Source organism: Ostrinia nubilalis, chromosome 3, assembly GCF_963855985.1.
Source record: "Ostrinia nubilalis chromosome 3, ilOstNubi1.1, whole genome shotgun sequence".
NCBI classification, from domain to species: Eukaryota; Metazoa; Arthropoda; class Insecta; order Lepidoptera; family Crambidae; genus Ostrinia; species Ostrinia nubilalis.
In genome coordinates this window covers 7662057-7677056 of record NC_087090.1, presented here as the reverse complement: position 1 = coordinate 7677056, position 15000 = coordinate 7662057, and the positions used below count along the sequence as shown (strand labels likewise).

The 15000-nt window shown below is 33.7% G+C and overlaps 1 protein-coding gene across 1 annotated transcript; it reads left to right on the top strand.

Moving 5' to 3' along the window:
* Positions 1-8049: 8049 nt before the first annotated feature.
* On the top strand, positions 8050-14548 carry LOC135087810 (3,4-dihydroxyphenylacetaldehyde synthase-like). Its single transcript, XM_063982609.1, has 5 exons — positions 8050-8272; positions 11894-12014; positions 12670-12783; positions 13189-13308; positions 13456-14548. The coding sequence occupies exons 1-5, from the start codon at positions 8193-8195 to the stop codon at positions 14521-14523; spliced, it is 1503 nt and encodes a 500-aa protein (XP_063838679.1). The 5' UTR covers positions 8050-8192; the 3' UTR covers positions 14524-14548.
* The last annotated feature ends 452 nt before the right edge of the window (positions 14549-15000 follow it).

The following is a 15000-nucleotide window of genomic DNA, read 5'->3' as shown; positions in this document are numbered from 1 at the left end:
AACTCGACTTTTGTTTACTTTTTATATTTTATTATGAGAAAACAATATTGCTGCTATTTAAGCTAGTACCTATTTGGTATCATACGATAAGAATTACAATAATAATTTTAAAAATATCAGAGATCACATTAAATTTAGCTATTGGCCCCAAAATCACAGTAATTGGCTCCTAGAAGTACAGTTATTAGCCACCGAAAAAAACCCATAAAAATCACTGAAACTTCACGCTTTGTAATCCTAACTCATTTTGTCTTTCCTTAAGATTAGCTAAGAATTTGTCATCAGTATCACTCTTATCGATTTCTTCATCTATCTCATCATCGTCAGTACATTCAGTAACATTGTAACAACTGTGACAAAGATAACTTTCTCCTTCTTCTTCAGGAATATGCTGTTGCACAAGATTTATGAAAGACACGGCATATTCAGAGCATACTAAAAGTCTATTTTTTATAAGCTTTTTGCAAATATTATAGATTTGATTGGATACAGATACATTATTCTTACTTTTTTTATTTTAGCAGTTTTCTTTTCTTCAGCTTTCCGTTTTCTGTCCTCTCTTTTATGTTCTCTTTCAATTTTCCGTTACCTTTTTTCTTTCTCGAGGATTTCTTTTTCTTTAGCTTTTTCTTCCAGAATCCTCTGATATTCTGGCCTGATAATAATATGTGAAACGGTAATCGCGATATATTTCTCTTCCCTTTTCGAGTTGGCTCTGGGGGAATCCGTAGAAAGTCCTTCAGGCTTGATGTTTTTTTTTGCCTGTTGGCGTGATGCAAAAAGTGATGAGATCAGCATAGCTTGCACTTTCTGCTTCTAAAGTTTCTTTACAGTTTTCGTTTTCTATTTCTATTAAATCAAAGTTGTTTCGTTCTATTTCTTTCACCTTAATGTACGTTTTAGTGATCATTGTCTTTTTTTCGTCAATTTAGCCGGTAGTGGATGTACTTCTGCTGTGATACTAATAAAAGTATTGGTAGTCCTTGTTTCAGTTTTTTCCAGGTCGTCAAATTTATTTTTTGTTGTGTTCTATTTTCAGATAACGCTGCTTCATTAACTGTTATTTCCTTTTCTTGGGCCAACGGTTCATCTCGTCGTTCTCGTTCGTCTACAAGTACCTATCTCATCTTCTTGGGTCCCAGTTTTAGGGTCTTTTGTCTCTCTTTCTTTATCTCTAGTTTGAAGTTCTCCTATTTCACTCAATGTTGAATTTTTCTCCCGACTTATAAGTTCAGGTTCATCTGTAACTTCCGCTTCCAATCCATTTTGCTTATAACAAATAGTCCCACAAACGATAGAGAATTAAAAAAAATCATTGTTTTGCATTTCAGGTATTATTTGTTTTATTTTTTTAAACTGTAACAATCTAGGTAAAGTAAATCAATAAAAATAGTTATTGGCCGTGCATAAGTGTCAATAATTGGCCCCCCGGCTAATTACTGATCCTAATACGTTAGGACGTTAGTATTTTAATAGCAAATATTTAAGGGTTAAATTAACTTAATCTTGAATAAAAATACAATAAAAGTAAAATTTAATTATTGGCCACCCATGGCCAATAACTGAAATAAATTGAAACGTGGTATAGTTATTGGCCGGTCTAATTTTAAAGTTATTTTATTCCAAAACAAAGTAACTTAATCTATCTACATAAGCTACCATTTATCTCTTTACAAAAAAACAGTAAAATTACTATAACAAGCAAAAACAATTAAATTACGAACAATATTCATAAATATTTACCTTAAAATTTTGACAAGCATGCGGCTACTCGGACGACTCGTTGTCGAAAGAAAGCTTCTGCTGTTTAGAGTGCCATCTGTTCTTACTCTGACATACTACATTGGACAGCGTATTGCTCAGAGAAAGTATTTGTGTCTCTTTTCCACTCTTAATAACGTACATATGCTTGTTTATTTTTATTTTAGCCAAGGTGGCCAATAACTATGTACAGGCCAATTACTATAGCAATCACCCTACCTTAAAATGTAAATAATATGATGATGATCCATCCGACCGATTTCGGCCATGGCGACCACTCCGACTCCTAGCTGTCTTGGCTGACAAAACTCTTAAACGAGAGTCGGTAGCGGAAGCGATCAGGTGCCGGGTACTGGGGGGTACTACCAGCTTAGTACTACCACGTGGCGCGCGCGCTGCCTTCACCGACCCACTCGACCGTGTCAGAGGAAAAAGGGTTATACCACTAATTAAACATGGTAAGTATCCAAATTAGATTCCAAAACAAGATCTTCATTCGTAAAGTATAAACTCTAGTATTGAAAAAAAATTTTTCTTTAAAATAGGATTTTAAAAATATATTTTTCAGTCTGAACTTTTAAAAGACTCCTTTTAGAAGACAGGTTCAGCAGGACTGGTAGCATTGTGTTCTTAGATTTCAGAACTACCTATCTAACTGACGGGTTTACCTTACTATTAATTACGTATGCATTAACCAAGCAATTGTTTGTTTTGTTACATAATACACACAGGCAATAATAATACAATATATCCAGGAGGCTATATTAAAGAAATATAACCTCCTTCTTTAAGGAAGGCATCTTTCCCTAAGCATTTCCTGATCTGGATTAAATATAGTCGTTCCGGTATTCCCATCGGAGGTATTGTAAATAACAAGGATTATTTTGCACTAAATTAATTACATAATATATGATTAGTTTCCTTATTTTCAAACTAGCGGAAATATTGGAAAAGTGTGCCATGAGAATTTCGCGACGGGTACTAGGGCGTACGAAGTTCGCGCTCTACGACCGAGGCCGACCCATGCAGTGAGTTGTGACAGCAAATGATGATGCTCTCGTTGCAGTACAGTGTCTTCTGTTACATTGACCCACAGCGACATCATCCTATTGGTCCCTCTACCTGTCCTGCCTGACAATTTGTTGAATTTAGCTTTTTTTAAATCTAGATATAGATAATATCAATAGCAAAATGGTCGAAAGTCTATAACGACTTTTGTTTTTTATTTTGCTACTTATATTATTATCGATTTGATATCATAGACTTTCGAACATTTTGCTATGTCGGATTACATAGGCCTGCAAAAAAAATATTTTTTTTTGGTGCAGCTCTTTTTGTTTATACGGTCGATAAAATGGGTATATAATATTATATTCACATACTTCATTTCAACTCATCAGCTCTAGTTTGTCGACTTCCCTCATTTTAATTTTTTTCCCGCCTTGTTAGCAAATAGTCATTATTACATTAATATCGATAAACTTTATGTTACTATTTTAATATGGCTAGTACGTCCAGATGTTGCGTTAACGATCCTGATTCATTTTGATAAGTTTTTGGTGAATACTACTGAAAGATCAGCGTCAAACCATTCAAAACACGGTAAATCGTTTGTATTTTGCTCACTTTGGTATCGAAATTCGGCACAAAAATTAAGTGTAGCTGCTTCATATAAATTGTATGTAAAATATGCGTTGAACATCTGCGACGATGGGAGAAAGGCACACGTAAGTTTTTGAAGCTTGGAGTGCCTATGATATGGCAAAAATAGTCAATTTTTGCAGTTAATTTCACAGAATTTTCGTGGTTTAAGTACTGAAAAACTTAAAGAAGGTAGTTTTGACGGACTTCAAATAAGTCTATTAATAAAAGACACCACTAAATTTGAGATTTCTATGAATAATGAGGAACGGCTTGAGTGGATATCTTTTGTAGGTACCAGTTCTACAAAATTTCCTCGGAAAGAATAAGGCTGACAACTATGTAGAGTAGTATAGAATGTGCTAGTTCAATTCAAAGACTTAGGCTGTTATATGGGTATAAAATTAAACTATCTCAACAGTAACCCAGACCCACTCCAACAAAATTTAGGAGAACTAAGCGAAGAACAAGGAAAACGTTTTCACCAAGATATAAAAACAATGGAGAGTAGATACCAAGGAAGATGGGACACTTATATGATGGTCGACTACTGCTGGGAATCATGTGAGATTGCCCAAGCAAGTTTCATTCGAAAAGATCACTCAAAAGACAATTTCTTGATGTTTAATGCTAATAAAAATAAATATTAATTGTGAAAATTGTTTTTCAATTATCTCATGAACTAGAGCTGATAGAGAAAAACTGATTACATTTTCGATATCGCCATGTAAGACATAGGGTCATTTCGCCTGTTCGCGTCCATCGCCCAATTCGCGTCCATTTTGCCGATCTCCTTTTAAAAATCCTCGAAAACAAGTCAACTAACACACCAATCAAACGAAAAGTTATTACCGCTAATACCACAGAATACATAATAGTAGCAACAGAAATTGCACTCCTTTGTGTAGGATCAGATGCCGACATTTTAACGGTAATAATAATAATGCAAAATATCCAACGCACATGGTGCATTCGAAATCGCACCTTACTACTACGCTCACAAGAACGCATTTTTTTTGTGTTTAGAATTGATCTACGTCACCGCTCAAGCGTCAGGGTTGTATGAGCAAAGTAAAATAAATAAAAACTTAATTTTAAGAAGCATTTATTGTATTTACGATTAGAAAACTTTAATCTAGTGGAGTTTGTATAATCGTACCATCTCTAAAGTACCTATTAATAAACTTCAGTGTTGCGATAATTCGAAATTAAACAGACAGTTTTAAAAGGTGTAGTGTCGGAAAATAAACACGGTGAAGTAAAGTTAATGTTTTTATTAGCTAAAATAATTTTTTGCTATAGTTTTTTGTCATAAGTATTTCAAAATAATTTATTATTTAAAAAGTGTAGTTTTTTTATTATTTAAATCACTACAGTTAATTATTATTCCTAAATATTACAATTTTTCATTAAAGAAGAATAACAGTGCTGTTGGAACAATAAACCTTGATTGCGACTATGATCGACCGAGCGTGTATAGATACGCGTGTACAAACAGGCGCGTGGCGGCCCGGACTGATTTGCAACTTGAAGTTGTCGCGCGCTGTAGGTAATTAACTCGGCCGGCATAGGCGAGTGACGGAGGCCTGCTAATACGTCAATGTATAAGAGGCACGCACACATAGACAAAAGTCCTGTGCGTCCAACCATTCCTGTTTAGAAAAATAGTTAGTCTCGGCTGTTCAACAAGGAAGCTCACACGCGCTGCATGTTTAGATAAAAAATAGTGTGCAACGGCGTGTTTGATGGTAAGTTTTATATTGTTTTATGTGAATTTTAGGATAGATAGCTATTTCTACAGTTTAATGATGAAAAAAGGTATAATGTTTATTATGAATTTGGTAATGTTTTTTATATTTAACGAATAAAATAAGGTGGACGCGAATTACTACATCGATTTTACAAAACTTCCACTTTGCGTCCACAATGGACGCAAACTATACCTATCCCCTAAAATAATAAACCAAATTGCGTCCACTGTTTTCGTTAAATACTTGCTTATAAAAAAAATTTAAAACATACTGTTTAATATTAATGTGTATAGGTAAGGTCATTTTAAGAATACAAGTTCGCCCATCTGACCCTAAGTGAGCTACTTTTATTTTAATTGATATTTTTGTTTTTGTTTAATTTTTTCCAAAATTTGACCTACAAACTGCCTAACTTTTTTTCTCGCGTGTTTTTAACCGCTTTTGTTATTTGATATTAATATCGAATATGTCTTTAGTCAAACAAATTCAATTTCAGATCCAGATAATGATTGAATAGCTAGTTACGAGCCGCGAAAGTTTAACAAAGGTACAAACCACGATAAAAATTTCAACTTGGAATTCGATTTAAAAAAAATTAAAGGTGATAGTGGATTGCCAATGATCTTAAAAACATCTCTAGCTTCTCTTCTTTCCAATGATATGTCACGTCATGTAGTAATTAGATATTGAAATTCGTCAAAAATTCAAAGTTTAGGGAAGAAAATGGAACAATAATACAAAAGTAGTTGATTGGCTTCTTAACATTTCTAAATGTGGATTTCCAGTAAAAAGCAAGAATTGTTGGATACAAATAATTTCAAAGATGATCGTCCAGGTCAAAAATTGTTTGAAAAATGTTTGGCCAGAAATAAAGAATTTTTTACTTAAACCAATGTTGAGAAGAATTATTTTTATTTTTTAAAGTGAGTTTTAAATGATGATAATGTTGATTTTTAATAATTAAGTTTATTGTTAAATAAAGAAATTGTTCAAATACAATCTTTCTTTATTAATTCTTAAAAATATCACCCCTATATTCCTTTTCTAAGCTGCTGGACGCTAAATGGTCCACGGGTGGACGCAATTTGGATTTTGTGGACGCAAACTGGGTATAACGCCTAATTCTGAAGTTTATCTATTTTAAAAGAAAACACAAGATGTTTCTAATACAACTGAAAGTTAATCTTAAAATAGAATATATAATGAATACATTACACAAATTTGTCATAGAAATGAGTGCTGGGGCATTTTTATTATCGCCGTCAAACTTGCCAACTGCACTAAATGGACGCGAACAGGCGAAATGACCTTAAAATCAGGTCTTAAATCCCCGGCACCAAAATGGCTGTAGGCCAGTGTTATTGCTAAGTATCCGATTGCACCAACCACCCAGGATTAAAGAATTTCGATGTCACCTGAGAAAAATTATTAACTTAAAATAATTAATGAGAAAATGGATTAAAAATCCATCACTCCAAAAGCAAAGATCAAAATATAATTTGAAATACGTTAAAGACTCTTTGATGGATAACAAAAATCTATTCTTAAACTAGCGGCCGCCCGCGACTTCGTACGCGTGGACCCCGTTTTACCCTTAGGGGTGAAGTTTCGAGTTTTTTAGGGTTTACCCGGAAATTATTCAAACTTTTCTCGCTGTAAAAACCATCCTTGGACTTCAACAAACATTTTAAAAAAAGAATTGGTAAAATTGGTCCAGGCGTTGTTGAGTTATGCGCTTACCAACAAATTTTGCGATTCATTTTTATATTATAGAAGATAGGTGCAATAAGTTATACTCTGCTGTTTATTAACACTAACTACTATAGACACTTAGGCGTTCAGAAGATTTATTCGGGATTTATTAGGACAAATTATTTTTATTAATCAGTAACAATCGGCAGGTGCCCTAAATACCTAAATCACTGTGCATCATAGGGAGAAAAGCTGTCTATAGACTAGGTAACTAATTAATTAATTTATGTGAACAATATTAATTTATTTCATTATTTTTATCAATAACATACTTAAATACAAAGGTAGATCTGCAGAATTATGCGCAAGATCACGAAGAGGATCTTAGGCCTAGAACAGACTACTTGATGTTAGTTATGGTTTAAGACATTTATTTCTCTAAAAGAATTACATTCACTTACAAGAGAAATACAAAATTAACCTTAAAACTATAGATTAGTTACATATAGGTATTACTTTTTAGGCAATACCAAGCCTATTAACAACTAAATTACTAATAACCGTTTGAGGTATGATGTAACTCAGTTAATTTAGTTGGTCAGAAAATTATACAATAGTTATATTCAAATTGTAATGTTTTGTGCCGCTCTCGTAAAAGGTTAACCTGTGTAACGAGAGTCAGGCTCAGGCTCAGTCAAGAGAGTAAAGGATGTTATGCGGGTAGCAGTGCGTCACGGGGTTAATTGCATTTACTTGACAAAAATCCCTGTTACATCTTTAAGCACAAAATAATCTTGTGGTTTGCAGGCGTTTCCTGGTCTATTTACCTATTAACTATCAATGCGGGAAAACGCACTATGACTTATGACATAATAGGAATTTAATATCCTACTTCCTACTAACATACCCAAATGTGGAAACTTATGAGAAGGATAGATGTATGATTTTTACTCTTTCACGCAAAAAGCAATGAATGGATTTTCATTAATTTGGCATAAAAAAAAATATGTATAATAATTTTATAATCATTAAAGTATGTCGACTATGTTGTCAAACAAGTACCCATTCATGCCAATCGGTTCCAAAAGCGTTAAAAGTCCGTTTCGTTGCAGTCGCGTCGCGTCGTGTGCTCTGCGCCTTAGCTCCGCGCCGTCTCAGACTCGCAGTAGAAAGCCGACCTGCGCTTGCGCCTATAAATCTACCTCGGTGAAACGGTGCCACCATTGTCTCACAGAACGACATCCCAACACCTAGTGCCTGCAACCAGTTCAATAAAACCTATTGCTTTATTAGAATAATACAATTAGTTCAAAGACTAACAGTGGTACAGTGTAACAGTGTTGTATAATGGATTCCCAACAGTTTCGGGAGTTCGGGAAAGCCGCCATCGATTTGGTTGCAGACTACATTGACAATATTAGGGAACGGTAATTATTTTAGATTTATTTGTTCAAATTAATTTAATTAGGTAATTAATTATTTAGACTAGTAGTGATTCCAAACAAGTTCCAAGTATATCCCAAGAAACGTTAGAATGGTATTAAATGAATACCTATTGAAGAGGATCGTTACGAATACTAGAGTCATAATCACAGTACCACAGTGGGTATCAGGTTCGATTCCTGATCGTTGCAGAGCAGAATATTTTTACATTGTACTGTAACTGTACCTACCTATTAATAAATAAATAAATTAATTAATTAATTAATTAATAATTTAAATTTAAATGTATAGACATCAGGCATCAGCACAAAAGGCGCTCTTGTTGTTTTAAAACATTCTCACCCAGTCAACCTTTGTAGTTTATTTATTTGTAATATACCTAAATCATCATTTTAAATAATAGGTAGTGTAATAAAATCCTTTTGTAACAACCAACGCAAATGACCCAGTTTGAAGTTTACGTCTAACATTATTTTGCTAGGAAACTTTGAACTTAATTTAATCACAAATGCGAAATGAGTTTTCTTGTACAAATTAATTTTATTTTAATTTACTATAATTAACAAGAAAACTAAGCATTACTTAATCTGATTTTAAAACTATATGAATGAACTTTATAGTGTGTTAGCAGTTCACGCAACGAAAGATAACTTAATAAAATTAAGGTTCTAAGTTTTTATAAACTGATTTTCACTTTGTTATTGAACAACAGCAAAAAGTTTAATGAATTGTTTTAAATACTTTAATCTGATTTTAAAACTATATGAATGAACTTTATAGTGTGTTAGCAGTTCACGCAACGAAAGATAACTTAATAAAATTTAGGTTCTAAGTTTTTATAAACTGATTTTCACTTTTTTATTGAACAACAGCAAAAAGTTTAATGAATTGTTTTAAATACTTAGTTCGTTTTCTATCACACGTGATCTATCACACGATCTTTTCTTAGTTAACTCGTGTCTGGGTGTGATGGGAAAGCTCCCGCCGGGCTAGAAGGATGCGTGCCGTGATATACTCTTATTGTCGTCATAACGTATGGGCAAATTCGATAAAAAGGCGTGATAACCCCTTATCGCGGCGAACATCCTAAGCCTAGCCTTCATGTGTTCATATTTTAGATATTTTTATTTAGGGTAGACCGGGGACAATAGTACCATTTTTTGGAAATTGTTCAATATTGAGAAATCTAATGAAATATAACTTATTCTGTTAGTATGCTGTAAAAACTAGACTCCTAAGCTACAAATTTAAGCATGCAGAGTTGAACTATTCTTTCGAATACTTAATGAAAAACGAGTTTGAACTGTACGATGTCTCATGTTACAATTGACCCCTACAACGGGTCAATTGTACCAATAATATATGAGGCTATAAAAGTCGTTATGTTTATCTAATCATCACCTTTATTGGTATTCTGTACTGTTAATCTCCTACAATCATCATTCTTTATTAATTGAGATCGAAAATATTTAGGAACAAGTATGAAAAATCAACTAAAGCTTTAAAATAAAACAATAACTTTTCTTCCATAAAAACGAAAAAGCTAACTGTTTCTACATAATATGTCATTTATTTGGCTCGGATATTGCTCCTGAAACAACAATAAGCATAATAACAATGATAGAATAATCAAAACTTAAAAATCTATTTTTGTATGAGGGTACAATTGACCCCTGGTACAATTGACCCTGATTTATTTATAACCTACTAATGCTTCGCCCTTTTAAAAAATTTTCATAAGCCTGTTCATAAAGGAATAGATCCGTTGATCCGTGATCAGTACTTTTAACTACTTAGTTACTTACTGAATTAAGCTAAAATGTACATATTCAGAAGGGTTTTAGAAACCTATATTAAAATATTTTAAGTAGGCATTTAGGTACTTATATCACCTTCTTATCGACATGTACCTACTTATTTAATAAAACACATTAACTATTTTTTCAGTAGGTAGGTATGCCTATAATTATAAAAATATAATTGTAAAAATGTAAAATTACCACGTGAATGTTTTATAATAACTTATTTTATTATAAGTATAGATACTTTAAAACCAATTTGTAATATTAAGTATAAAATAAGGTTCCGGGGGTTAATTGTACCACGGGGTTGATTGTACCGCTACAATTGACCCCATGGAGACTGGTACATTTGTTCCAAGTAGGTAGTCAAGAGAACTTCACCTAAAATTCAGTCATTTTCACAGTGAATGCCAATAATTCGCTATCGATACAAAGTTTAGAGCCTGGATAAACTATTGACAACAATACTTTGGTAACAAATAGCATATTAGGCAACTTATGGGCTCATATATTTGACATAAAAACTTACTGCGGCTGGGCAAAAAACAAAAATCCTTCCTGTACACCTACGTTTTTCAGCGCAAGCGCCGCCGACTGGTGAGCGGATGGAAACACAAAAAGCGCATATTCTGACGCTATGCACACAATCTAACGTCGCTTGTATGAAGAAATATCGCCGATGGTACTATTGACCCGTGGTACTATTGTACCCGGTCTACCCTACCTATTTATCTGTGGTTGTATATTAATAGTTAGACAAATTAAGTAGGTAATGTCGGCTACATTACCAAATGATAGGTACAAGGGTTAATAAATACTTACATTCAATTTAATAACAAGAAATACTGTTGCACACTTTTGCATTGATCAAGAGCAAACAAAAAGGCCAATCTGCATCATAGTATGCATAATGCTACGCATGTTATTGACACTTTTAAATATAATTAGATTTTTGTATTTTATTAGCTCTTACTAAGTAATGAATAGGTATGTAAAATCTAACAATTTAGTTGACAATTAACATAAAATTACCACTTGCAAATACTGATTTATGATTGTGTATATTTTACATAAAGCAGTTTGTATCATTTGAGAATTATTTTGATTCATAACACAACGAGATAAAGTACAAAATAAAAACAGCAATGATTTAACATCCACGTGTACCGCTTCACGAGAAGATTCTGTCGACATGAAAGATGTTAAACGCGACACGAAACACTCCACCGATTATACAATTACGCCCCGATTACAACATAGTTAATTATGAACAAAGCTAATTAATAAATGGTATTGTATTTCGATGTAATTTTCCTGTTATTGTGCGTTTTACAAGCCCGTGAATGGAATGCTAATGATGGAACTTGGCTGTTTCTAAATCTACAAACATTGTAATCTGTCCAAGGGTTCATTAATCATCCATTGTCTCATCTCAAAAATATAAGGCATCCCACAAATGTGAAGCCAAAATTTTTTGCTATGCCTATTCCTATTTCCGCTTCTGAATTCAGACGTTATTATTAGTAGTGCACAAAAATAGGAAAATTTAAATTGTTATCTGAAATTATTTCGAAACTTTAGATTTAAAAGAATACTTTGTATTCTACTTTGTATTAAATTGTATTATTTTTAATTATTATTGATTTACTTTTAAATACAAGTAGATAAGATAAGCATGAAATATGAATATTTTGAACACAAACGAAAACTTTCCTTAGAGTTCAATTAGATTTATGAAAATCATTCTAGAAATAAAATAAACAATTTTATTTTTAATTATCGTTATATTATTTTATTTTACAGGGATGTCCTGCCTTCAATAGAGCCAGGATATTTGATAGATATCCTGCCTGAAAATGCGCCAGAGGAACCGGGAGACTGGAAAGACGTCATCAAAGATTTTAACCAAATTATTATGCCTGGGGTAAGTGCATCAGCAATCTCTAACTACCTAGATATGAAAGTGAATTGACTTGAATGGTTTTATTTATGAACATCCTTATTATACTAGGTTTTCCATCACTCGAATCTGTTGAGCACAATAGTAAGAACATCTTATTTCCTGGTTACTACAATTGTATTATGATTCACCTTTTTTTTTTTTCATTTTTATTAACTAATGTTGACAATAGTTTGATGAACGCCTAACATCCTAAACATACGCTAACTTGGTAATATAGGTGTACCTAACTACTATATGGTTTAGCAACCAAATTCACTCAAAGAACTTGGCCTAACTTAGCCTAATAATAACAGGAGGTTTACTGTTCCATCCTACTACCTAATATATCCTACATCCATCCAGACATCCAGATAAGTTTGGATGTCTGGATGTCTGGATGGATGTTTGTTACTCTTTCATGCAAAAACTAATGAACGGATTTTGATAAAACTTTACAGTATTATTGTTTATAATCCAGAATAACATATAGGCTAATTCATGACGATATGTGAAAAACTAAATTTCACGTGGGTGAAGCCGCGGGCAAAAACTAGTAATAGATAATAGTTCCAACTATATTGCGCAGGAAAATAAAATAGCAATTTGCTCTTAAATTAACGTTGTTTTCTTCTTGCAGGTGACGCACTGGCACTCCCCCAGGTTCCACGCCTTCTACCCGACAGGCGCGTCGTATGCGAGCATGGTGGGGAACATTCTTTCAGATGGCCTCGGCGTCATTGGTTTCAGCTGGGTTAGTATTGAATGTTCACATAAAGATACGCTCGAATGCGGTTCCTCATTGGAAATGTGCCTAGTAAATAACAATAAAAATTTCGATATAAACTGCTGATAAACGAAAACTAGAAGTAGGTAATTAAAAAACTTGTAAGGAAAAATTTTAAGAAAACTACTTTACCTACTTACATGCTAAAAGAGACTTCTTAGTTCTAGAGATGGCAGTTTTTACATCAAAATTATTCTAATCTTAGATTCTAACCCACGGGATCTTACATTTCTTTTTCCGTAAAAATAATAACGGAATCAATGATTTCCAACACCTATCTTTTTCACTTTTCCTCGTTTTATTTTTATTATGACTTACTCATAAGTAGGTAATTAGGCCTACCTATGTAACTATTATTTTTTCCCTTTCTAGCTATCCAGTCCTGCTTGCACTGAGTTGGAGGTGGTTACAATGAACTGGCTTGGTAAAATGCTCGGCTTACCCGAAGAATTCTTGAACTGTTCGCCTGGACGAGGTGGTGGAATTATTCAGGTCAGTAATTTTATCACTGTAGTGTGAAATATAAACAGTATTCTATAACACGGATAATAATCAGTACTTATTGAAGTCTTAATTAGTTTGAAGTCTATCTAGATTACTTAATACCTAGGTACTCATTCGTATTAAAATCTTTTGCAGGGCTCTGCAAGTGAAGCGACCCTTGTTGGCTTACTGGTTGCTAAAGAAAAAACTGTGCAAAGGCTCTTGAAGCAGAATCCTAGCCTCGATGAAGGTAGCATCAAAGCAAAGCTTATCGCCTACACATCAGATCAGTGCAATTCCTCGGTGGAGAAATCTGGTCTACTCGGATCCATGACAATGAGACTACTAAAATCGGATGCTGACGGAAGACTACGCGGAGACACATTGAAAAAAGCCTTTGAAGAGGACTTAGCTCAAGGTTTAATACCATGCTACGTTGTCGCAAATCTTGGTACTACAGGAACATGCGCTTTTGACCCCCTCTACGAGCTCGGACCAATTTGTAACGAATATGATGTCTGGCTGCATGTAGACGCCGCTTACGCCGGAGCAGCGTTTATTTGCCCTGAATACAGACACTTGATGAAAGGAGTCGAACTTGCAGATTCTTTTGATTTCAATCCCCACAAATGGTTACTCGTGAACTTCGACTGTTCGGCTATGTGGGTCAAAGACGGTCTTGAGTTGATAAAAACATTCGACGTACAGAGGATTTACCTGGATGATATTAAAACAGACACCAAAGTCCCCGATTACCGTCACTGGCAGATACCTCTGGGACGCAGGTTCAGAGCATTGAAGCTGTGGACAGTTATAAATATTTATGGAGCAGAGGGTCTAAGAAAACACATTCGTAATCAAATAGACTTAGCGCAGCATTTCGCAAAATTAGTCCGTAGTGATGACCGGTTTGTGATTGAACCTGAACCATCTATGGGCTTAGTATGCTTTAGGCTGAAAGATGGTGACAAAATAACAAAATCTTTATTAGAAAACTTGACTAAAAAGAAGAAAGTCTTTATGGTAGCAGGTGCTTTCAGAGGTAGATACATAATTCGATTTGTAGTATGTTCTCGGCTTACGAAAAGAGAAGATATCGACTTCAGTTGGAACAATGTCAAGTATGAGGCTGATCTGATCTGCAAGCCAGAAATTCATAATAAACCTAAAATTCCTGCATTAGAGCATATCGAGACGATTACCATCTCAGAGAAATCGAAATAGATGGTAGGTAGGTAGTTATTGTATGTAAGCCACATTAAAATTAAAATATAGGTACAGAAATAAATACGAACTTCAGTGATTCGTACTCGTATTTAATTTTAATGTCGACTTTTTACTAATTTCATTAATTACAGTAAGTTTTGAACGATTAGTGAAACAAAATCTTACGAGTAAGTAGTTACCTAGACCCGTAACTTTGTTGCGAAAATGTAACAATTCTTTCACGCAAGGACTATTGTAATGAATTTTGATGCAACTATCCAGTAATATTATAGCTTAAACTTACATCGAAAGAACACGAGGCTACAAATTCATGATAATTTTGATGAAATAGAGGCAAGATTTTTAAATTGTGTCGCCTGCGGTAGTGCGGTAAATAGTTAAGTACCTACTCGACTCGTAATTGTAAATTAATACTAGAACTACTTAATCCATGTTAAATCTACTACGTAAACTTATTATGTGTGAAGATTATGT

Bases quoted from the DNA above. Each gene is read 5' to 3' on its own strand.
- LOC135087810 (XM_063982609.1), top strand. From the start codon at position 8,193: ATGGATTCCCAACAGTTTCGGGAGTTCGGGAAAGCCGCCATCGATTTG. The intron at 8,273-11,893 runs GTAATTATTTTA...TTTATTTTACAG, and splicing joins ATTGACAATATTAGGGAACG to GGATGTCCTGCCTTCAATAG. The intron at 12,015-12,669 runs GTAAGTGCATCA...TTCTTCTTGCAG, and splicing joins ACCAAATTATTATGCCTGGG to GTGACGCACTGGCACTCCCC.